The following is a 12,450-nucleotide window of genomic DNA, read 5'->3' on the forward strand; positions in this document are numbered from 1 at the left end:
CATGTATTCTTGTGTCCAGCTATGTACTGATCTGCGCTGGGTATGGATATGCTTTGGGTGCTTTATGTGTCCATTAATCTAGTCACATCAGAATGCTTTTTATAGCCAGACCCAGTCTTAAAGTGTCTTTTGCCATACACCCTCAGTAGATAAATACTGGTGTCTCAGTCAGGATTTTGCCACCTCCCTGTTAGGTTCAAGGGGGCAGCAGGTGACAGTGGATGAGCGATAGGGTTGTGAGTGTCCTGCATAGTGCAGGGGGTTGGACTAAATGACCCAGGAGGTCCCTTCCAACTCTTATTATTCTATGACTAGATCTAAAGCCCATTTTAATTGAAAATAAAATGGGCGCTAGATGCCATAGGACCCGGGCCCGACTCCCAGAGGCTTCTGCGTAGGCCTGGACTGGGTCCGTGGGGCCGCAGAAGCCTTAATGCTCCCCCCCAGCGGATGACAGAAGGCTGAAGCAGGGCCGGCGCTGGATTGGGGGGAAGCGGCTTACCTGTCTCCGACGTCGTCGTGTCCTCATGGGCCGGGAGCTGCGGGGATGCTGCTTGCGGGCGGGGCTGAGGCGGCCGGCCACATGGCGCGTCATGGGAGTGGCGGCCAAGGCAGCGGGCCCCGGTGGCGACGGCGAGGAGAAGGCGGCGGGCCCCAACGTAGACAGCGAGTTAGCGGCAGCATTCTCCCGGGTGCTGGAGCGGCCTTGCTGCTTCTGCGATGCGGCACGGCCGCTCCTGCGGCCGGGAGAAGGTAGAGTTGGGCGGGTGTGCAGGTGGAAAGGAGCAGGGCCGCCGCGTCTTCGACGTGGCGGCCCTTCTCCTTTCCCCACATCAAGGCGGAGGCAATGGTGGCCAAGGAGGCAATGGGGAGGCGCGCTTCGCCCACCTCCCCATTGCCTCCTTGGCCGCCATTGCCTCCGGCTCGATGGGGGAAAAGGAGCAGGGCCGCCTCGTCTTCAACATGGCGGGCCCCGCTCCTTTCCCCGCATCGCGGTGGTGGCAACGGCGGCCAAGGAGGCAAAGCGCGTCTCCCCATTACCTCCTTGGTCCAGGATTGACACTCGGAGGAGCTCCTCCAAGTTTTTATCCCGGACAGAGCCCGCCCTAACTCCTCCCCACCAGCTCTTACTGCTTTATTTAGTCCGCGGCACCACGGTTTAAAGATTCTAGGTATTCCATGTAGGTAAATGTAGCAAGATAATGTGGAACTGGTTTTCACATGGGCACATTTGCTCAGAATTGGTGCCACCACTACACTGCACAATTAGTAGGTAATGTAAGCAAGATGTCTTTTGGTGGCATCAGGAACAAAAGACCCTAAGTAAAGTTAGTTGAAAGAGCCTGAACCTAAATAATGCAGAAGTTTATTCAGGATAAACGAAGGAATCTCTAAAATAGGGCATATAAACAGACATAAACCAAGGCCCATGAGGAAAGACTTGAGGGCCTTGGGAATGTTCAGGCTGGAAAAGAGAAGGTTGGGGGGGGGCATGATTGCTGTCTTTAAGTATTTGAAAGGCTGTCACTTGTAGGAGGGCAGGGAGCGGTTACTATTGGCAGGAGAGGACAGGATTTGCCACAATAAGTTTCAACTATGTGTAGAATGGTATCGGCTAGATTTTCAGTCAGAGTAGTTCAGATTTTCAGTCAGAGTAGTTCAGCAGTGTAATCAACTGGCTAAGGAGGTGATGAGCTCCCCCTCACTGGCAGTCTTCAAGCAACAGCTGGATAGGTACTTATCCTGGATGCTTTAGGCTGATCCTACATTGTGCAGGGGGTTGGACTAGATGGCCTTTATGGCCCCTTCCAAATCTATGATTCTATGAAATGCTAGCTAACAGTAGCTTTGCATAGATGTTAAAGGCTGAGGAAATGTCACAGTTTGCAGAGTTTTCTCAATCTTAGGTCATGCCAGTTTAAATAGCAAGCATACATTATATATCATAGCAAAGATTATAAAGGATGTCCATAAACAGATGTGAATAACTGAAAGAAAACGAAGTGGGAGGTAATAACCTCCTGCAGGCAGGAACCAATCAAATTGGGTTTGGATGACATTTCAATTCAGAGAATGGCTGTAGCTGAGCTAAATCCAGGTAAATGCCAGGTGGGAGTGAACTATCACTTACCAAGAACTTTGTTCAGGAATGGCTGGCATCAGGTCAGGGGAGGGCTGGCCTTCTCGAAACATAATTGAGTAACTCTGCTGTAAGCCAATGTTTATGCCTCACATACAAATGAGGTTAGATGCAGTACAACTGGAACACTGTGGAAGATGTTGCATCGTAGTTGATTTCCCAGACAGAATGGTCTATTCCAGCATTCTTCAAGCAGCTTTACTTGGATTCCGTATGTACATACAGCCTTCAAGCAGAAGTTAATTCCTGTTCAAGCGTCTTATGGAAGCCAAAGTCTGAGCTGCTCAAAACATACGTTTCGTGCATGTACGTGAGAGAAATCAGCGAGAGATGATCAAAGATTTCTGTTGGTTTTGCCCAGGATCTTTCCGACTTCTAAATAGACCTGCTAGGCATGTTCCCATATTCATTATTCATAACTGTGTTACACCTTTGCACAGTGGGCCTGAAAGCAATGCTCTCTGGGGAGGTGCTTCCTACAGAAAGGCTGGGTGAGTGGCTGCCCGGGGCAACAGGGCAGGGGAAAAAAAGGGGTGTACATCAAGAGGGAGAAGCAGAAAGAGAAGGCGCTGAGCCATTTCTCTCAAGGGGATGTAGGGAATCTCTAAAGGAGACGCTCCTGAGGAGAAAAGTGCAGAGAAGAAGAAAAGCAGTTGGCAGAAGAGTGGCCATCTTCTGCAGTGAAACTGATTCTGTGAGAGTGGTTTCTGTGAAGAAGAGTGGCTAGAGACATTCTTATCTTTTTGACGTACATTTGGGACTGTTTTGTTTAAAATTCCCAGCCGGAACCTACTGATTTCCTCGCCTTTCAATAAATGTTACGTGTGTTTGGGCTTTGGATGGGGCATCCACAGTATGATCCATGCAACAGTCACCTCCAGATTAGACTCCTGTCACTCGCTTTGTGCTGGGCTGCCCTTGAAGCTGATTTGGAAGTTCCAGTTGGTCCACAATACAGCAGCTTGAGTCATTAACGGGACTCAGTGGAGAGCACCAGTGCTCCCCCAGCTGCATTGGCACCAGATTGGAGACCAAATCAACATTTAAAGCCCTTGACAGTCTGGACCTGTATCTATGGGATAGCCTTGTCTGCTAATCCCTCCCCCCCAAAAAAAGCACTTAGATTAAAACCCCAGAATTTGCTCAGGGTCCCTGGTTCGAGACTGACCTCAACCAGGACCGGGGCTTTTTTGGTCCTGGCCTGGTGGAATACTCTTCCTGGGGAGATCAGGGACCTTCAACAGTTCTGGATGGCTTGCAAGGCAGAGGTGTTCTGCCAGGCCTGCTGTTGAGACCTGGAGTTTAGCATTGAAGACTGCTGGCCTCCCTGCAAAAGGGTCTCCCACTGATAAGAAATACTGATCTGCTGCAAAACTTAATTACCTCCAATGATACATATTTTATTATGCAAATTTGAATTATATGTTATAATGTATTGTGACCCACCTTGAGCCCACCAAGAAGGATGGGTTATAAAAACAGAGATGAATGATTTATAAAAAATTCTTTAACCACTGACCTGAACCTTTTAAGACTTGTATGTAAAACCTTCTAACAATATATATTATTTATAAAAGGCAAAAGACGGGGGAAGAAATATAATGAAGAGCATGTCATTAATTACTTGTTTATGTACTTGGAACTTGCCATTCTCTCATTAAAGAGAGCCAGCCTGGTGTAGTGGTTAGGAGTGTGGACTATAATCTGGCGAGCCGGGTTTGTTTCTGCACTCCCCCACATGCAACCAGCTGGGTGACCTTGGGATCTCCACAGCACTGATAGAGCTGTTCTGACTGAGCAGTGATATCAGGGCTCTCTCAGCCTCACCCACCTCACAGGGTGTCTGTTGTGGGGAGAGGAATGGGAAGGGGATTGTAAACCGCTTTGAGACTCCTTTGGGTAGAGAAAAGCAGCATATAAGAACCAGCTCTTCTTCTACAGTAATATCAGGACTCTCTCAGCCTCACCTACCTCAGTTGTGGGGAGACAAAAGAGAAGGCGTGTTGAGACTCCTTCAGGTAGAGAAAAGCAGCAAGAACCAACTCTTCTTCTTCTTCTTCTTCTTCTTCTTCTTCTTCACCTTTTCTTCTTCACCTTCTTTTCCTTCTTCTTCTAAAATTACACCAGGGTGGTTCACAGTGTAGCAGTTTCAACAATTAAAGCAAGGAACTATAACAAATAAAAATATCAAACCAATAAGCAGTCAGTAATAAAGTTAGCAATAATAATAAATCAGCAGTAAATCTAATACTTTAGTTCCCATGAGCCCCTGCCAGCATGCATGGGCTCATGGGAATTGTAGTCCATGGACATCTGTAGAGCCACAGTTTGGTCACCCCTGCTTTAGATGAAAATAATATAAAGTATGCCCAAAATTTAGGGAAAATTTATAGTACGAATATTCATCAGTGTATTGAGTCAAATTTAATAGCTGCTTTAATGGTTAACTATTGGACCTTCAGGCCTTAATAAACAGGGAGAGTTGGAAGAAACCTGTGACCTGCTGCTGACGTGGATGGCACTGAAAAGTATTTATCTGCAGTCTTCCTAAATAATGGTTGAAAGTAGCTGCCACATCCCAGCCAGATGGGGTCACTATGAGATCAGAATCTGCTACTCTTAAAAGACATGTGTGATCCTTTCCCCCAAGCAAACTGAAGGGCAGATTGAAAAATTAAGATATTTGCGGGTCCCCCCCCCCCAAAAAAAAGGTCATGTTGAAGGCATTTACAGTAGATCCATAGTCCAACATTTAAGGACTTTTCTGGAACTGAACAATAAAACAGGTGACTTCAAAAAGAATAAAGTGTAAAAATATTTACCATAATAACGTGAACTGTTTTCTATATTTTGAAATCCACCGTGATTTTCAGGGAGAAAGGCAGGCAATAAGTGAAATAAAAATTAAAATAGATGTAATGTTTCCTAACTGTTACAGAGAATGCACACTCCATAATCATACCTTTGCTCTGCAGTGGCATGCCTAGCCTATTTGGTGCCCAGGGCAGGCAAGTGGGTGGGGCTTGGTGACGTGGGAGGGGGAGGCCTTGTTGACAGAGGGTGTATCCAGGTGGGGTGTGTCCTGTGGTGGGCCACTTTGCCTGCCCAGGCCAGTGTACCCTGCCTGAAAGCTGGTGGAGTGCAGAAGCACCCCAATGGGCCTAATCTCTGGGCTCTGCAGGCTGGCTGTCCCTTCTGGTCACCCCTTATCCAGCTGCTCTCAGGAGGAAGGCCCACACCAGTAGCAAGGAGTTCCATAGGGCTCTTCCTAGCTTGGGCAGCTGTCCTGCCCAGCCATGTGCTCAAGAGTTGGTGGGGTGGAGGGCCAAGCTGAGTTCAGCCCCGATGGATGGAGGAGACCAGGGCCCTGACTCCTGAGTGCTCCGCCCTGTCCTACTTAGAGGGACCACAGATGACATGCCCTGCGCCTTGCCCCATTGGGGAAAGGAGTTGCACAGGCAGCAGGTGAGGGGATCAGGCGACTGGCAGCTCAGTGGCACGCCCCACCAGGAACTGGTGCTTATGGCTGCCATACCCTAGATCAGTGGTTCTCAACCTGTGGATCGGGACCTCATTTGGGGTTGCCTGGCCCCTTCTGGGGGGTCTCCAGGTTGGTTGCCACTGTGGTGGCAGCGGCCAGGGGTGAGTGGTGGGTGTAAGTAGCGGCAGCAGGTGGCAGCAGGTGATAGCTGGTGGTGGAGGAGCCATGGCAATTGCCGCCTTCACGCCAAATGACTGTTGTGTGCCTGCGCACGCATTCATACACGCTGCCCATGCGCAAGCGCACACCAATCCCACCACAGCCGCAGTTGGGGTTGCCAACTCAGAGTGGTTGAGAACCGCTGCCCTAGATACACACCTGTTGTTCTCTCCAGTTTAGGATGGCCCTCTTTATTTAGGAAACACCAATTTAGTCATGAAGCATAAAACAAGTCTCTTTGGTCTTCCAGCTTTGTATCTGCTAATCATGGAACCACAGAAAAGTGCAGATGTTACTTCTTTGCTTTTCATTTTCACAAGTGACTCTAAGAATCACTACAGGCATTTCCTACAACTGTGCACTGAAAGAAAGTGCTGTGTTGGCTCAAATGTACTTTCTTGTATTAGCCCTTTACTGGCATTAATCACAAGTGGTGCTCGCTTGCATGCACAGTTTTCCTGCATGGAGGGTGTGGGTGAGGATAGCCTCATGTGGGAACGAAATGAACCCTTTCCTTCACAATGCTGCCCACATGTACCCAAGTGCTGGAGAGCATGCAGTCCACCAGGGAGAAACGGCAAAAATTTTGTTGTTGTTGTTGTTAAATTGAGGAGATATTTAACGTGTCATGGTGGCTGTTCCCTGTATATTGCATCCCCACATCAAATAGCTATGCAGCTCATGTTTGCTCAAGTGAATTTCCCCCCTTTCACTATATCATTGAATATGACAAAAAAGAGATGTGATTACTGGAGGAGTGCTAACTATGGATTTGCTGTTGGCCTGGGAAAGGACTTCTTAACATAATTTGTCAAAGTATTTGGAATCTTATTCTCTGGAACTACCGCAGCAGAAATCTGCACAATTGAGCATTTAAGCAGATGAGAAATTCATAAGTGCTGTAATCCTACAGCATCAGAGGTCACTGTTGCTCCAAACAAGAATGATCAAGGTCATAACATCTGCAGATGGTTCCCACAGCTGGCTCACGCACACTACGGAGTCTCCTCAGATGCCTCCTCTTGGGCCTGGCTTACATATGCAGGTGGGGAAGAAGGTACAAGAATACAGTAGTGATAGAATGGAATGGACCACTTCTGACTGCAAGGGGAGAACCATTATGGTTCACATTTTAAAATGGTCCCTTATGTTTAAGAAAATTCCTGAAAAACAGCACAATAAAAAAAGAGAAAGGGAGAAAATATCTTCCTTTCTAGGCTTGCTTGGTGGCAATGGGAAATCTGTTAAGTATAGCTCCAACTAGTATTACTAAAGTATCTTATTTGCAGCCCCCCCTTCTATAATATGTACTATCTGAGACCACCACTCTCAGCTTATGCCTAGCTCTGTATCAAAAATGCATTCCCATGTGTGCCAAAAATGACAATGCATTTAGATTTTGATATTGTATGAAAGAGCATTCCACGCATTAATTTGACCACTGAAGAAAACCCCTTGGGGTCGAAACTCATTGGGGGCTTTGCACCAGGCTGCAGCCTGGAGTTTGTGCTGGGACAGGTTGCCCTGCCTCATTCTGCTGCTGCGCAGGGGAGCGTTTGGTCCGGTGCACCTCATCCACCCTGGATTTTTGCTCCCGCAGGGGAGCCAGGGCAGCAAAGTTCATATCATATGATGTTTAATAAATGTAATATATATATAAAGATTAATTCACTCCCATCCATTCCAGAAACCCTTCCAGAATTGTCAAGAAATCTTTGTTTACATGGTATATAGTGTTAAATCCATAGGGGGACATGGACACTGGAAGTTATTTAAGTTCTTTAGTAAGACATGGTACAACAAGGAAGCGGAACTGAACAAAGAAACTGACAGCCAACCCCAGTTTATATGCAAAACTCCCACAGTATACCTTCCTGCCAGTGCACACAACTGGTTAGTTTCACTTCAAACTAACTGGCTCCAGCAGATGGATCTAGCCATGCATTGGTCAATCACGATGTAGGCTTAGAATCCAGCCTTGGATCTCAAGCTTGGTCCTTGGCAGAACTCCAGACACAACAAATAGCACTTGCATAATGATGCAGTATGCTGTGGGATGCTGGGGGCAAATGAGAAAACTGCCAATCCCCTTCACGTCCTTCTTAGCACACTGCTGCTTTTAGAAACTGGGCATTGGCTTAACTAGACAATTGGCCTGATGCAAGCAAACAGTGGTGCATTTGGCTGGTTGAGGCAACTGAGGTCCTGTCCTTGCCCCAACAAAGGACCACAGTGGCAGTAGGTGTTCATGCTATTCATCACACCAATTAGCTCAGGAACTTCCTGCCACAGGAGTGATGCTTTATTTATATTTTATTTATTTATTTATTTTTGTATTTATGCCGCACTCCATTCGGACTCGCGGCAGTTCACAGTAAAAGCATTGTGGTAAGCATTACCCTTGACAGATTTCTCATGGGACTTCAGAACTCGGGTGTTCTTTTACCCACAAAAGTGTACCTACAGAATTACGACGGGCTCAGTTGCCGAGAGAAGCTTATTGGGAACAACTTGTTTGTCTCTGCAGTCTTGTGATGGGAGAAGAATGGCTTGCTGGATCTTATCTACTTGCATAGCTGTTAACGCAGTGGGCTCTTTCCTGCCTCATGGAAAATGTCATTCGAGGTAACTAATTTGTCCTTGCCTCACATTAGAAGTAGGGGTGGTACTTACCAAAGTAAGTACGCTCAGCGCAGAAACTGGTCTGGCTGGCTTGGTGATACTCGCAGAACAAACGGCAGATGTGGAAAGCAATCCCTTGCCAAAGACTGTCTGGCAGTCCCTAACAGACAAGGAGGGCTGCCGGCTCTGAGCTGGGAAATGCCTGTAGATTGGGGGGCGGAGCCTGGAGTGGGCAGGGCAGGGCAGGGCAGGGCTGGGGGAGGGGGGGCATCAGCTTGGGACAGTGCCATACAGTTCATCTTGCAAAGTAAGCATTTTCTCCAGCAGGCATTTTCTCTGTAGTTTGGAGATCAGTTGTAAAAGTGAGAGATCTCCAGGCCTCACCTGCATCCTGTCTCAGCACACCAATCCTGATATGTTCTACTCCGTTGTTCAGTGATGGTGATTAAAGTGTTCTCGAGGGAAACAGCATGGCCATTATTGTGCTTGAGGAAGCTGGTGAATTTCCAGAATCCCTAGGCCTTTCCTGGAACTTTGTGTTTGAAAATACCTGGAAGTTTGAGGGTAGAGCCAGGGAGAGTGAGGTGAAGGGAGGAGAGGGACATTGGGAAGGGATAATAACGTGCAATCCATTTTCCAGAGCGGCCATTCCAAGAAAGGTGGAACAAATGTTTTAAATAAACAAAGAATAAAAACATCAGTGATTTATGAAGTCTGATGACCAGTTGTAATCCCAGGAGATCTCCAGCCCTCACCTGGAAGGCATGCCAAACCAGCACCATTGAACACCAAACAGCTCTGTTTAGCATTAAAAAAAATCAACAGGAAAATATCAATTTTTATAGGCATCATGTGCCTCACAATTTTCCTACATGGGCTCTCCAATTAAATCCTCAAGTCCCAAATGATTATTAAAGTGCATGGTGCATCAGACAATTAGGAATGTCCGCAGACAGAATCACTTTAGTAAAAGCCAGATGGCACCGTCCTCTTGTTAAATCAACTCTGATCAATGTTTCCAAAACATTTCCCGTTGTGAAGGCAGCCTGGAGACTGGCAACCCTATCTGGAACCCAGCATGCAGACTGAGGAGTGGGAGAACTCGTGTCTTTGGAAATAACCATCTCCCCTTCTAACTCATCGTTCTGGAAAAACAAGCACCTACATCTGATCTACTGAAACAAACACTTTCTTGTTATCGCAGATTGGCACACTGTTATCTGTACATCCCACATGCTCCAAAGCCTGCCAAAGTTTTATGAATAGTGTAACTTTATCTCGTGATCCTATGGGCTGTATTTATCTCACAGAAGCAGCCGCTCTGAATCTCCACCCCGAGGAAGGAAAGAGGAATGCACTGTAAGAATGTGAGCAGACGCAGTCTGGTCTGGATTGAACGTGGCAGTGCATACAAGCCCACAGCTGAACCTGGCTCCAGTTCAAAAGCCAATTCAGATTAGCATGTAGGTTATTCCAGTTGGATATTTCTAAAACACACCCCCTACTACTCCCATAAAAGGGATCAAATTTCCTTTGCGTCTGCTCCTTGGAAAGAAGCATATTCATGTGTGTGTTTCTCAGGAAGAGAGCGGAACCCTCTTGTACTTTATCCAGTCTGAATGTGAGGGTACAGTTTGGTGCTGAGGGAAACAATGAGCAAACATTTTGCACCGCCAGGAAAACAGGAACAGCATTTCAACTAGGACGGATGCTTAAAGAAGATTTCCTTAGCTCAGAGGTGGGCAGGGGCTGCTCTTGTACCCCAGGATTATGTCCTGGCTGCTTGCTAGAACTTGCTTTCCAAAAATTGTCCCCCAAGGAATATTTTCATCATGCAAAACAAGAGCATGGAGCAGGGGACCTCTGAGTGCGTACATGCCGGAAGCTGCAGCCTTTCCTGGGCCAAGGGACCACCAAGGGCTGTACCAGCTGTCTGTGGAACAGTCAGACACATTTTGGGGCGCACTGGGGAGAAGCAGGCTGATGTGGATAAGCCCCTTTCACTGTGTCAGTTCCTGCAACCTACAGCAAGGCCATTTGTCCTGGTTCCTTGGAGGGCAGCTGAATGTATCAGGTAAGTAGGAAGCCAACTGTTCTTTGCCTCGGTCTGCTTAAAGGAACATTTCCTTTCAGGGCAGATCTTTTTGGAAAAGTTCTTTTCCAGTTCTCCCCTTTTCATACAAAGATCCCATCCTTTTCTCTCAAGGTTTGCTCAATAGATGAATCTGTGTTTTGGCTATGCTGAGGAGGAAGACAAAAAAACTGGGATGGAGGAAAGGAGCGAACAAGAGTGTGTGCAGAAATATTAAGCCATAAAGTAAGATGTAGTATAGTATTATTCCATTGCACCATCAGGGAACTACTTTCTCTTGATCAATTTGGGTTGTCAGTAGCCCTGCTGATCTTGTCCTAAAAATTCTCTAAAACGTATCCTGCACTTATTTGCCAGGTTGCACTTAAAATTTAAACTTTGTTGCACTCTGGTGTTTCAAGAACATGCATGAGGTTAAGATATTTATTCTTTTTACCAAATCTAGGGGTCAAGAAAACTCAAACTATAGTGCACTAATTAGTAATGGCATTATGGCAGAAATGCTGGACACATAGTTAAAATGTAATGTAATTTTTTTAAAGCAAAAATGAAAAGCTAAATATAATTCTTTATAAATATAGTTGTTTATAAAACCCGGAAAATTGTCCCCATTTACTGCATATACTGTACCAATATTTCCCCCTTTACTGTGCTATCAGATATGATGCAATAATCACCCACAAAGAATATATGGAGCTGGTTCATGAATATTTATAATATTTTCATTACGTAAATCAATTTGTTTCATGCATTTTCATGTGAACATGTGTATTTGTCTTGATTAAACCTTTTTAAAGAAATAGGATAAACCAATGGCTCTGAACTTTTTCAAGCATGAGGACCCCCTTTCAACATATATATTTTTTAAAATCTGTGGGTCCTCAGGTACTACTAGTATCCATTGATTGAGAAAACACATAATGACAAATAGATCAAAAAAACAATGCTTAGCTCGCACAGGAGTTCAAGGAGCTGTAACTGTGGCCCTCTGCAAGTTCCCAGCCCCCACTGGAATAAGCAAAACCAGCACATACAATGTGACTTAACTGGTTGTACTTAATAAATCACTTTGTGAACTTTTCATTCCCCTCTCCCACAGCCTGTTTTGACCCCCAGAAAAGTGATGCCTGGTTGACTTGTGGGACTTGTATGGAGTTGAGAAATTGCAGTGAGGAGAGGCACAAGCAGAAGATGTGGCAGGGGGCATTTTCAGCCAGTTCCCCTTCCCATTGTCGCCTCTTTTGTCCATGCAGTCCCTTGTGGGTTACTCCAGATATCATCTTTCTGGGGATCAAAGGAGACTGTTGGAGTGGGGAGGGGTGTACGGGGGATATTTGCATACATTGTTCTCGTGGTTGATTGAATATTTGATGAAATGACTCACTGAGAGTTTAATTTACAAGGTAGAAATAATAGACAAACAAGCGGAAAGAAAAGTTTTAATCACTATTAACTATGATAACAATATCTGGTGCTTAGATGGGCATATCAGTGCCATCATAAATAAGAAACCGGAAGTGATGAGGGCAGCCCTGTTTGTTGTTTGTGTGTTTGCCACATGGTGTAGTGGTTAAGAGCGGCAGCTTCTAATCTGGTGAGCCAAGTTTGATTCCGCGCTCCCCCACATGCAGCCAGCTGGGTGACCTGGGGCTCACCACTGCACTGATAAAGGTGTTCTGACCATGCAATAATAATTATATAAAAACTGCCACACAGGTGAGGAGAGTGGGACCTTCCCTGTCTTACTTTTCTGTGTTGCCCCAAGCAATTTTTCCCCAACCAGGCTCCCTTCTACTATCATAGCCCTGCTAAAGAAAAATGCCTGAATGCTTGTGGGGAGGGTAGAGTTCAGCTCCCCTCATTTACAACCCCTCTTTTGTCTAAATATTAGACTTA

At 46.1% G+C, this 12,450-nt stretch overlaps 1 protein-coding gene across 3 annotated transcripts in view; it reads left to right on the forward strand.

Moving 5' to 3' along the window:
* The first annotated feature begins 9,830 nt into the window (after positions 1-9,830).
* LOC143830560 (acetyl-coenzyme A synthetase 2-like, mitochondrial) overlaps positions 9,831-12,450 on the forward strand; it is a 38,799-nt gene continuing 36,179 nt past the window's right edge. The window contains exon 1 of one of the 3 annotated variants that reach the window (XM_077323225.1): positions 9,831-10,536. In XM_077323225.1, coding sequence (XP_077179340.1) covers positions 10,233-10,536 — 304 coding nt within the window. In that variant the 5' untranslated portion in view covers positions 9,831-10,232. The remainder of the gene's footprint in view (positions 10,537-12,450) is intronic. The other 2 variants (XM_077323226.1, XM_077323227.1) reach the window with 2 other exon arrangements.

Source organism: Paroedura picta, chromosome 2, assembly GCF_049243985.1.
Source record: "Paroedura picta isolate Pp20150507F chromosome 2, Ppicta_v3.0, whole genome shotgun sequence".
Lineage (NCBI taxonomy): Eukaryota > Metazoa > Chordata > Lepidosauria > Squamata > Gekkonidae > Paroedura > Paroedura picta.